This window comes from Aquarana catesbeiana, linkage group LG01 (assembly GCF_042186555.1).
Source record: "Aquarana catesbeiana isolate 2022-GZ linkage group LG01, ASM4218655v1, whole genome shotgun sequence".
NCBI classification, from domain to species: domain Eukaryota; kingdom Metazoa; phylum Chordata; class Amphibia; order Anura; family Ranidae; genus Aquarana; species Aquarana catesbeiana.
Window position 1 is genome coordinate 505365685 of NC_133324.1, and position 12487 is coordinate 505378171.

Below are 12487 nucleotides of genomic sequence, written 5' to 3' on the forward strand. Positions count from 1 at the left end.
GACTGTTGAATTACCAGTTAAAGTAGTGCAGTGCTAGTAGCAAAAAATGGCCTGGTCATAAAGGAGGTCAAACTTTCTGGCGCTGAGGTGGTTAAAAGCTAGCAGGGGGCTCTCTAATAAAAGTGATCAGGGTGGCTCTAGGGTCACCCAATCACTTTAGGGAGGCTCTCAAATGGGTGCCCACCCCCCACTGCTGAAGATGCAACTGTTCCACCACAATATGTGCTGGAATAGCTGCACTGGAGGTTTTTGTCTTTATTTTAGATAAATGTACAAGAACTGGTCATTTTAATTTGCGTGTACTGATGTCTTATGCTGCTCAATGTCCTGGGATGAGAAAGGATAACTTCTAGCATAAAATATGTAGGTAAAGGACACACCCCTTCTGACTATGAGAAAATAATGTGCCAAAAATGATTGGTTAAACCCACAAGTGACTTTTCATTTCATTGCTACTTTTCCATTATATAGCTTTGGGTAATAGAAAAGATCCAATGGAAGGTTAGTGTAGGCTAACACTTTTGTTAAATGGTGCATTTATTGTGAGAGGGGTCTATACATTAGACCAAAAAGAGGGACTTCTATGTCTCTCTGGGTGTGTGAGTTAATACATTCTTCATATGCCTTTACCCTACCTACACCATTTAAAGCTGAACTCTAGGATTAAGCTTGAATAATCTATGTTTTAAAGCTTGCATTGAGCCAGCTTGGTTACATGTAGTTAAAGATAGGTCACATCCAGAAGACTGACAGGGATTTTAAAATTCAGCATAGTAGTTCTTTTTTGTTTTCAAACGTTTTTATTTAGCATAATAAAAAAAACATACAGTCATTTGACAATATTCATCATAAAATTGACATCAAACACGTCATCAACAATAGAAATCAGGAATAATTTCAAAGCATACGGAAATAAGAAGCATTAAAAAGGTATATTTGAACGTATTGTCAGTTAAAATATATAACAACATTGAATGGTATTTAGTCCTGTACTACCAATATATGTCTATGGGTTTTCCAGGCTCCCCATCTGCGTTCAAATAGGTGCATTTTATCTTGTAGGGTATACAAAATCCTCTCCATTATCATAACCATATCCACCCTGTCTCGGATGGAGGGTAGGGGCACTACGGGGGTCTTCCAGTGGAGAGCAATAGCCCACAAAGTTGATATACATATAGTATGTATAAGACATTCCTCTTTGCGGAGGATACCTGGGATTGTCGCTCAGAGTAAGACCATTGAGACTGTGAGCTGCAAAGGAGTTCCAGCTATTGCAGAAACAACAGCAGTTACTCCCTTCCATACTAGAGACAGAAGTCTACAATTCCAAAAGATGTGTCTAAAGGTGCCTGGAAGTTGACAACCCCTAAAGCACAGCCCGGATGTTCCTGGGAACATCATCTGGGGTCTCGAGGGAGTGTAATACCATCTGGTCAAAACTTTATAGGCCGTTTCTCTAACTGTCAGAGACTTAGTGGCCTTACGCAAGTTTTGTAGCATGGTACCCCAATCTTCCGGAGTAAATTTTTCATTACAATCAGTCTCCCATTTACTTTGATATGGAAGCGCATCTGAAAAATATGATGCCAACGCTGTCTTATAGAGCGTTGACATGAGGCCTTTGCCTCTGGGAGAATCATGGCAGATCTGTTCGAAGGGTGTAGGGGAGGAAGACGGAGGGAGACTATGATGGGAGGTATAAAAGTGTCTTATTTGTATATAATGATAGTGTTCCAGAAGTGGGATCTGATGTTGTGCGCAAAGGAGATCGAATGTAGCCAATGTATCTCCCAGCTGAAGAGCCGCCAAAGTGACCAGGGACTTGGATTTCCGCCATGCAAATCTGTCGGGGTGATTAAATGCTATGGCAAATAGTGGTTAGCATAGTAGTTCTTGCCACGTACAATAAGTGCTGTCCCATTCCAGGTGCTGATGCAGTGATTTCTGGTCCGGTACACTGAAGCCAGAGTTGCTTACTCAGCACCACCTCCATTCAGAAATTGTCTTTTTCAGTGAATAGAAGGCATTCTCTTATTGGACAAGATGGAGAGGAAGAGCAGATTGCAATTTATAAAGCATCTTCTGTGATGTTGAGGTGCCAAGGGAATAACTCTCTGGCTTCAGTGTATTAGACAAGAAATAGCTGCAATAGGACATTGCTTACTGTATGTAGCAAGGGCTATTATTGAGGTTGAGAATCCTCAGAGGCCCTCCAGCTGTGAAATATCCATAATTAATTTTAGCCAAGCTGGCCCAATATAAGTTTAAAAAATAGATTATTTCTGGAGTCCAGCTTTAACGTTGTACAGTTCTAATCTATCCTAAATAGGTAACAGTTTTTAATACATAAGCTCAAACGCAGCTTCCTGGTGTGTAATATTAAAATTTGTTTCTACCCAGAAACACTTTCATACATATATATGGTATAAGCTATACATGAATAAGAAAATATATATTTTGGGCTTAAGGTTGAGCTGGTTTAGAAATATTTACTATCTGTGTTTTGCACTTTGGCTTGGTAAACTTTAAGCTTTTCCACATAATTAACATTTCATAGGGTGTAAAGCGATGGACCATAAGCATGTCACGGTAATAACAAGGATCAAATGAGTCTACTCCATTCGGCATTTTGATACCATATGTTCTTATTCCTTCATGGTTATGTGGCTCCAGACCAGCCTTCTTAAGGCACATTCCCAGATAAGCATCATCAATAGGAAAAAGGGGAATGTGAGTTGATTTCTTGGAGATAGCATAAGCTGTAAAACCAGACATGAGGATACCTCCTCCTCCACAGTAGGGTACAAAAGAATCCCCTGGAAAAAGTTCTTCAGGGACATAATACTTGCTATGTTTTTCATGAACAGGTGGCATCCCTATATTTAGTGCTCCAACAAAAAGATGCTTTTTCAATCCATCGAATTCTAAGCCTCTCAAATATGTAATAACATTTAAAGTGTTAACAAAAACGTCATCATCGCCATTAAAAATGAACTGTGCCCCTGGGCACCTGAGATCCATCCACTTATGGAAAAGGACCTGCTTCAATGTTAAGTTGTAGAAAGTGTCTTCAAAGTCCCACTGCAGGATGTCTCCATATGTGTGACTCTCTGCTTCTAGCAGCTGCAACATCCTTTTTGATTCTTCCTTGTTCCTTGAAACTCCACTAAGAAAAATTCTTTTCACGTTGGCACCCAAGTAGCTTTTTTCTTCTCCCCATGTTTTTCTTATGGCTTCCCGACGGTCATAATTTGCTGGGGCTGTTTTGATGGCTAAAAACAGGAATACATCTTTGGAGCCATTTCCACCACCACACTTCATGGGGGCGTCGAGTATCAATGGAAAACTTTTACAATGGCGGTATGTCAGAAAATCTTTCATGTTCTGTGGCTGCCCATTAAAGTCTGGGAAATTTTGAGCGCTGTTATTTTCTACACACTTTATAACTGGATAATCAGAGACTGGAGGAACATGACGAACAACCACCTTTTCTGCTGGAGCGGTTTCAGTCTGAGCTTGTTTTGTTTCTGAAAGGAAGAGCCCTCGAAAAACAATCACACTCACCACTAATGTAACCAGAAAATGGCGAAAATTCTTTTTCATGATGATTCTGGGTGAAAGCTGAAGCTAAGAAAGGTGCAAGAAAAAAAATACATTAGAAATGGTGGCTGAGTTAGATTTGCTTCTTTTAAAAGGGAAATATAATGGTTGGAGACTATATTTTATTTTACATATCTTTTTAAAAGTGTATATGTTTTTAAAATGATTATTTCCGCTATTGAGATATACAGTTACTTTTACTTACACACACGTTAAGGAAACCTCTACTATGGAACAATGGAGGCTGCCATTGCTGACCTTTCTGAAAATAGTTGCCTGGCTACCTCCTAGCTACTGTCCTTTCTTAATTACTAACCTTAAATAAGCATAAAGCTAATGAAGTCAAAGGGTCAGTTTGGGGCAACAAAACTGCCAGTAAACTAGCATTGTTCAAAAGCAAAGTTCTGCAATGACAACCTAATACTGTTTCTCATTGCTGGTTTCTTTAAATACATGATGCACTCCTGACACAGGACTCACATTGGAGCACAATAGAATAGAATACAATAGAATTTGCCTGCAGACTTTCTGAGTGAACCCTTACAGCCCATCTAAACAAGCAGGCAGAAAGTGACTTATTTACTTTTATCTAAAAACTGCCTATGCAAGTAAGGGGCAACTGTAGATATTGTAAATAGCCACCACAACAGATATATAAGCTAAAGGAAATTTTACTCTTAAAAAAATAAAATACATACAGCTAAAGCCCTCCACTTTTTATGAATAGGCCAGTGGGGAAGATAGTTTATGAGCTTCTTTTTTTGAGCAGTACCAAACTGAATTGTCTTTTAACATAACAAAAGGTCAAACCAGTGCACAAAAAACACTTAAAGTGATATTAAAGTCTTGTTTTGGATTTGCACAAAGCAGCCCAGATCCTCCTCTTCTCAGGTCCCTCTCCCGCACTCTGGGCACCTCTCTCCTGACGAGTGTTCCCACAGCAAACAGCTTGCTATGGGGGCACCTGAGCCGTTGCTCTGTGTCCATTCAGACACGGAGCCACACTCAGCCCCGCCCCATCTCTCTTCTCATTGGCTCACTGACTTTGACAGTAGCGGGAGCCAATGACGCTCCGCTGCTGTATCAGCCAATGAGGAGAGAGTCCTGGCCAGCTGAGACTCTCATGCAACATCGCTGGATCAAGATGGGGCTCAGGTAGGTGTTAGGGGGCGGCTGCACACAGAAGGGGTTTTATCTTAATGCATAAAGATAAAAAACCTTCTGACTTCAGAACCACTTTAACCATAACTCCCACATTTTCCATCCCTGTATTCCCAATTATTCCTAAAATATTCAAAAGATAGACATTATGTGTGTGGTAGAAACTGGCTAGCGTCAGGACAGTATACCAGCACATAAAGATGCAGCAAATAAAAAGACCTCTGCATAGCTGAAGCTGCTGCAGTTGTGAGCTTCATACCAGCTTTAACCGCTTCAGCCCCGGAAGATTTTACCCCCTTCCTTACCAGAGCACTTCTTGCGATTCGGCACTGCGTCGCTTTAACTGACAATTGTGCGGTCATGCGATGTTGCACCCAAACAAAATTGATATCCTTTTTTTTGCCACAAATAGAGCTTTCTTTTGGTGGTATTTGATCACCTCTGCGGTTTTTATTTTTTGCGATATAAACAAAAAGAGCGTCAATTTTGAAAAAACGCAATATTTTTTACTTTTTGCTATAATATATATCCCCCAAAAATATATAAAAAAACTTTTTTCCTCAGTTCAGGTCGATATGTATTCTTCTACATATTTTTTGGTAAAACAAATAGCAATAATTGTATATTGATTGGTTTGCGCAAAAGTTATAGCGTCTACAAAAGGGGATCGTTTTATGGCATTTTTATTATTATTATTTTTTTTTTTTTACTAGTAATGGCAGCGATCTGTGATTTTTATCGGGACTGCGACATTATGGTGGACACATCGGACACTTTTGACACATTTTTGGGACCATTGGCATTTATACAGCGATCAGTGCTATAAAAAGGCATTGATTACTGTAAAAATATCACTAGCATGGAAGGGGTTAACACTAGGGGGCGATCAAGGGGTTAATTGTGTTCCCTAGTGTGTGTTCTAACTGAAGGGGGGAGGGGGCTGTGTAGGGCAGATGGTAGATCGCTGTTCATACTCTGTATGAGCAGACGATCAGTCTCTTCTCCCCTCAGAAAACCGGAAACTGTGTGTTTACACACACAGATCCCGTTTCTCGGCGTGTCACCAGCGATCACGGGATCCTGGCGGTGATCGTGGCCGGGCACTCGCATCAGCTCCAGGGTGAGCAGCGGGCGCCCCTAGTGGCCACAGGGTGAAGCGATGTAACATAACGTTGTTTCGCCCAGCCGTGCCATTCTGCTGCAGTAAAACTGCGGCGACTGGTCGGCAAGTGGTTAATCACTTAAAAACAATGATCTTTAGATTGTTTTCACACGGGCTGTCTGATCAGGTCTGCCTATCAGTTTTTCAGCCAAAAGCAGACGGATGGTGGTCCTACTCCCCCATCTGTTCGGTGGACCAGATCAGGTGGAAACTGACAGGTGGTCCATTTCCATCTGATTGCCCCATAGAGGAGAGCAGGACTGTGTCTCTGTGGAGCGGAGTGGACACGGATCTGTCATCCGCCTGCCCAACAGGAATCAGTAGAGAAATTCTCCCCGCTGAGCAAGCAGATTCTGCTTAGCGGAGGCACCCGTGTGAAAGGGGCCTTAGTAAAAAGCAGCACACAGATTGTTAGGCATACATTTAACGAGACTGGTGGTTCGTTTCTAATATTTGGACAAATTTTTCGTTATGCGGAGATTCGGATATATTCGAATACCCGAATTAGAATATAAACAAATTTTAGCACATGCTTCGAATAACGAAACTAAATTCGGACTGAAATTTTAATCGAATTTTACATCGAACTAAAGTCGAATTCGAACTACACATATTGCTGAAATCATAGACTGTGTTACCATTTCGAAATAATGCTGTTTTAGTTAAACCAATGGTGATTTAACCATCGGGCCTATTTTTCAAATTTGCTGTTTAAAAGTTAAAATCATTTTTTCTGGCTAGAAAATTACCTAGAACCCCCAAACATATATATATATATATATATATATATATATATATATATATATATATTTTTTTTTTTTTTTTCCAACACCCTAGAGAATAAAATGGCAGTCGTTGCAATACTTTTTGTCACACCGTATTTGCGCAGCGGTCTTGCAAGCGCACTTTTTTTGGAAAAAATTCACTTTTTTAAATTAAAAAATAAGACAACAGTTTTAAAGTTAGCCCAATTTTTTTTATATCGAAACATGATGTTATGACGAGTAAATTGATACCCAACATGTCACGTTTCAAAGTTGCGCCCACTCGTGGAATGGTGTCAAACTTTTACCCTTAATCTCCATATGTTTTGAGTTACAGAGGACGTCTAGGGCTAGAATTATTACGATTGCAGCGATACCTCACATGTGTGGTTTGAACACCATTTTCATATGCAGGAGCTACGTTTGCTTCTGCATGCGAGCTTGGCGGGATCCGGTGCGTTTAAAATGTTTTTTTTTTTAACCATTTTTATTTTTACACTGTTCTTTTACCCACTTACCAACCAACCCATAGCCGAATGACAGCTGCAGGGCGGTTGGATAACTCTGGGAGGGCGTACTATGACGTCCTCCCAGAATTCCCCTCTCGCGTGCCCCCTGGGGCACGCACCCGAACACATCCATGACCGCCGGGTCCAGAGGACCCGGCGCATCACGGATCCCGGTAAATGGCCGCTGATCGCGGCCGTTTACCATGTGATCGCGCTGTCAAATGACGGCGCGATCACATGTAAACAGACCGGCGTCATCTGATGACGCCGGTTCCTCTCCTCCCCTCCTGTGTACCGATCGGTACACTGTGAGCGGAGAGGGGGATGGATGAATGGCTGCAGCGCTGTGGGCTGGATGTGTAGTGCCCACAGCGCTGCACAGAGACATCCAGCCATCCATCCATCCATGCTCAGCCATCCCTCACTACTCTGCAAAGCCCCACATTACTCTGCAAAGCCCCACATTACTCTGCAAAGCCCCCACATTACTCTGCAAAGCCCCCACATTACTCTGCAAAGCCCCACATTACTCTGCACAGCCCCACATTACTCTGCAAAGCCCCGACATACCCCGCCATACTCCGCCATACCCCGCCATACCCCACCATACTCCGCCATACCCCGCCATACTCCGCAATACCCCACCATACTCCGCCATACCCGGCCATACTCCGCCATACCCTGCCATACCCCGCCATACCCCACCATACTCCGCCATACTCCGCCATACCCCGCCATACCCCGCAATACCCCGCAATACCCCGCCATACCCCGCCATACCCCGCCATACTCTGCAATACACCGCCATACTCCGCAATACCCCGCCATACTCTGCAATACCCCGCCATACTGAGCCATGCTCGGCTGTACTCGGCCTCTGTATGTGGCCAGGCTGTGGAAGTCTCACATATGTGGTATCGCCGTACTCAGGAGGAGTAGGAGAATCTATTTTGGGGTGTCATTTTTGGAATGTACATGTTATGTGGTAGAAATATTGTATAAATGGACAACATTGTGTTAAAAAAAAAAAAAGCGTTTTAACCACTTCCCGCCCGCCGGCCGTCATACAACGTCCTTGACTTTGTGCGGGGATATCTGAATGATGCCTGCAGCTACAGGCATCATTCAGATATCAGCTTTTTCAGCCGGCGATTCCCTACACCATAGGAATGATCATAGTGGCTGTTCCACTGCTTGATCGTTCTTACGGGAGGCGAGAGGGGATGTCCCCCCCTCCCGCGCTTCTACCGACTCACCGCTACGATCGAAGCCAGGATCGTTTTTTTTTTTTTTTTTTTAATTTCAGGCTTCCCAGCCTAGAGGTGAGATGTGGGGTCTTATTGACCCCATATCTCACTGTAAAGAGGACCTGTCATGCCATATTCCAATTACAAGGATGTTTACATTCCTTGTAATAGGAATAAAAGTGGTCAAAAAGGTTTTTTTTTGGAAAAAAGCATCACATTAAAATAAATAAAGTAAAATGAACAATAAAAAAAAAAAAAAAATTTTTAAAGCGCCCCTGTCCCTGTGTGCTCGCATGCAGAAGCGAACACATACGTAAGTCCCGCCCACATATGAAAACGGTGTTCAAACCACACATGTGAGGTATTGCTGCAATCGGTAGAGTGAGAGCAATCATTTTGGCCCTAGACCTCCTCTGTAACTCAAAACATGTAACCAGTAAAAAATTTTAAAGCGTCGCCTATGGGGATTTTTGAGTAGCAAAGTTTGGCGCCATTCCACAAGCGCGTGCAATTTTGAAAGGTGACATGTTGGGTATCTATTTACTCAGCGTAACTTCTTCTTTCACATTATGCAAAAACATTGGGCTAACTTTACTGTTTTGGTTTTTGTAAAGCACAAAACTGTTTTTTTTCCAAAAAAAACGCGTGAAAAAAATTGCTGTGCAAATACCGTGCGAGATAAAAATTTGCAATGACCGCCATTGTATTCTCTAGGGTCTTTGCTAAAAAAACATATATAATGTTTTGGGGTTCTATGTAATTTTCTAGCTAATAAATGATGATTTTTACATGTAGGAGAGAAATGCCAGAATTGGCCTGGGTGCTCCGAGAATGCTGATGGTGCTCCCTGCATGTTGGGCCTCTGTATGTGGCCACGCTGTGTAAAAGTCTCACACATGTGGTATCGCCATACTCGGGAGTAATAGCAGAATGTGTTTTGGGGTGTAATTTGTGGTATGCATATGCGGTGTGTGAGAAATAACCTGCTAATATGACAATTTTGTGGGAAAAAAAAGTAAAAAAAAAAACCTTGATTTTGCAAAGATTTGTGGGAAAAAATGACAACTTCAAAAAACTCACCATGCATCTTTCTAAATACCTTGGAATGTCTTCTTTCCAAAAAGGGGTCAGTTGGGGGGTATTTGTACTTTTCTGGCATGTTAGGGTCTCAAGAAATGAGATAGGCCGTCAGTACTTCAGGTGTGATCAATTTTCAGATATTCGCACCATAGCTTTTGGACTCTATAACTTTCAAAAAGACCAAATAATATCCACCGATTTGGGTTATTTTTACCAAAGATATGTAGCGGTATAAATTTTGGCCAAAATATATGAAGAAAAATTACTAATTTGCAAAATATTATAACAGAAATGAAGAAAAATGTATTTTTTTACAGATTTTTCGGTCTTTTTTCTTTTACGGCGCAAAAAATAAAGAACCCAGCGGTGATTAAATACCACCAAAAGAAAGCTCCATTTGTGTGAAAAAAAGGACAAAAATTTCATATAGATACAGTGTTGCATGGCTGAGTAATTGTCATTCAAAATGTGAGAGCACCAAAAGCTGAAAATTGGTCTGGTTAGGAAGGGGGTTTAAGTGCCCAGTTGTCAAGTGGTTAAAAAAAATTTAAAAAATGTCACTTTTATTCCTATTACAAGGGATGTAAACATCCCTTGTAATAGGAAAAAAAGCAAGATAGGACCTCTTAAATATGAGATCTGTGATCAAAAAGACCTCAGATCTCATATTTACACTAAAATGCAATAAAAAAATTTAAAAAGCTGCTTTAAGAGCTATGGGCGGAAGTGACGTTTTGACGTCGCTTCCACCCTGCAATGTTATGGAGACGGGTGGGAGCCATTTTCCCCTCACTCATCTCCATACCTAACAGGGAGAAGGATGGAATCTATCTAAAAAGAAAAATTTGCGCTAGGTGTGCAAAAAATTTGTGACAGAAAAGTGTGAAAAAATTATATAAATATCCTGCAGCTGAAACACTATAACCCTGATAGGGGGCACGAAACAAAATATATATACAAAAAGTGCAGCGCTGGAAGACTACTACTACAGTAGACAGTGAAATTATATTCAAATGAAGACAAAAACCTATATGCTAACAAACCGTGCACATTAATATTCCACTAATTATCTGATAAGGATCAGTGGGTATTGTTCATATAAAAATAATAATAAACACCAAATGAAAGACGTGCTTAATTATATAGTGTCCACAAATAACATGTGTGAATGTTCCGCTGGGTAAATCCGTAACTTCCACCATTGACAGAAACTGTCACCACAGAAAAGATGGAGGCTTACCAGATAGCCCTTATAAGACAGCATGAGATATCCTCCTCTTATGGATGTTGTCCTCCCTGTAGATGGTTCCTGATTGAGAGCGCTGTAATGGTGGTTCCCAGACTGAACCTCAGCAGTGGAGGGGTAGGGAGGGGAAATCCCCTCTCAGCAATGATGAGAATCCAAAAAAGGAACAGAAAACTCCAATAGTGTAAAAAAGTTTTGCTTCTTTTTATTTAAATCGCCAACAGGCATCCATAGATAAAAATTCCTTGCAAGGAGTTTAAAAACAGCTCCAATGAAACAGAAAGTCCGCGCATGCACAGTCCGTGCGTGCGTGTCTACCCTACGGCCGTTTCATCAGAAATGACATCATCAGGGGCACGCCCACACGTCCGCGCATGCGCATTAAATACCCGAACGGCGGAACGAAAAGGTTCAGCCATTGGTCACCGGAGCTAACAAAAACAGCTGAAATAACAGCAAGAAAAGAACACTAATTGGTTCAGATGATACTTAGCCTAATTAAAACACCTACGGCCACCTAAACTATTATAGTGCCATCTTGTGGACAACTAACATATGACCACAAGAATACAATTAATTTTCATTTTGAACACAAAAGAACTATTATGGAATTCCTAAAATAGTGTAAATGGCTGAAGGACAGTTCGTAACACCCTTCTAGGAAAAAACATTTGTATGGCACTAAGCCATCAATTGGGAGATTTACTTCCCGCAATATTATAAATCATATTATATAACATAAAAAAACCTTTTAAATAACTAATCAAACAGAAGTAATCCACATGGATTTAGCATGATAGACGCAATGAACTCATCTTCTGGAAAAGGTTCATTGATGATGTCCTTTTTATATGGGACGGGGACACCGAATCTGTCATGACTTTTCTGTCTTTTTTAAACAATAATGATAGAGGTATTATATTATCTCATGAGGTCAATGCCACCCAAATCCATTTTCTGGACTTAAAAATTAGTATAGAAAATGGAAGGATTACCACATCCACATATTTTAAAAAGACAGACAGGAACGGATATATTCCACTTGATTCTTGCCATCACCATTCCTGGCTATCAGCAGTCCCGAAGGGTCAATTCTTGCGACTCAGGAGGAATTGCTCCGATTTGGAGGACTATAAAAAAGAAGCTCAGGTTCTTAAATTAAGATTTCTAAATAAGGGCTATGATGGTCAGTTGCTGGATTCAGTAATAACAGAAGTAGGCAACAGAGATCGCCAGACTCTACTAGTGGATAAACCATCGCAAGTGGAGAAAAGGGATGATTTTGGCTTGGCTTTTCTGACCACCTACTCCAGCCAACATTGGGCCATAAAACGTATAATCAAAAGACACTGGCCTGTCATTAAAAACGACAGAATTCTGGGGCCGTTATTGGGTGACAATCCTTGCGTACTTTTCAGAGGTGCCTCAAATCTTAGGCACTTCATAGCACCTAACGTTCCAGACCCACCAACAAGACCTTCTTTCTTTGGGGATCTAAAGGGATTTTTCCCTTGTAGGAAATGCCAAGTTTGTAGTATCAACACCTTCAGAGGTAGGAGATTAACAGAGTTTACATCAACACGCACGGGTGGTACATATTCAATAAAATCCTTTATCACCTGCACCACGAAGTGCGTAGTGTACTTGTTAAGGTGTCCCTGTGGTCTGGAATACGTTGGGCGCACCACTAGAAAGTTGCAAGTTAGATTGGGGGA

General features: G+C 41.2%; 1 protein-coding gene across 1 annotated transcript; it reads right to left on the reverse strand.

The window, feature by feature from the left end:
- Positions 1-953: 953 nt before the first annotated feature.
- LOC141103557 (acetylgalactosaminyl-O-glycosyl-glycoprotein beta-1,3-N-acetylglucosaminyltransferase-like) lies at positions 954-3624 on the reverse strand. Its single transcript, XM_073593282.1, has one exon. The coding sequence runs from the start codon at positions 3604-3606 to the stop codon at positions 2467-2469; it is 1140 nt and encodes a 379-aa protein (XP_073449383.1). The 5' UTR covers positions 3607-3624; the 3' UTR covers positions 954-2466.
- Between the last annotated feature and the right edge of the window lie 8863 nt (positions 3625-12487).

What these genes read in the sequence shown, in the direction of transcription:
- LOC141103557 (XM_073593282.1), bottom strand. Translation starts at nt 3,606, where the DNA reads ATGAAAAAGAATTTTCGCCATTTTCTGGTTACATTAGTGGTGAGTGTG.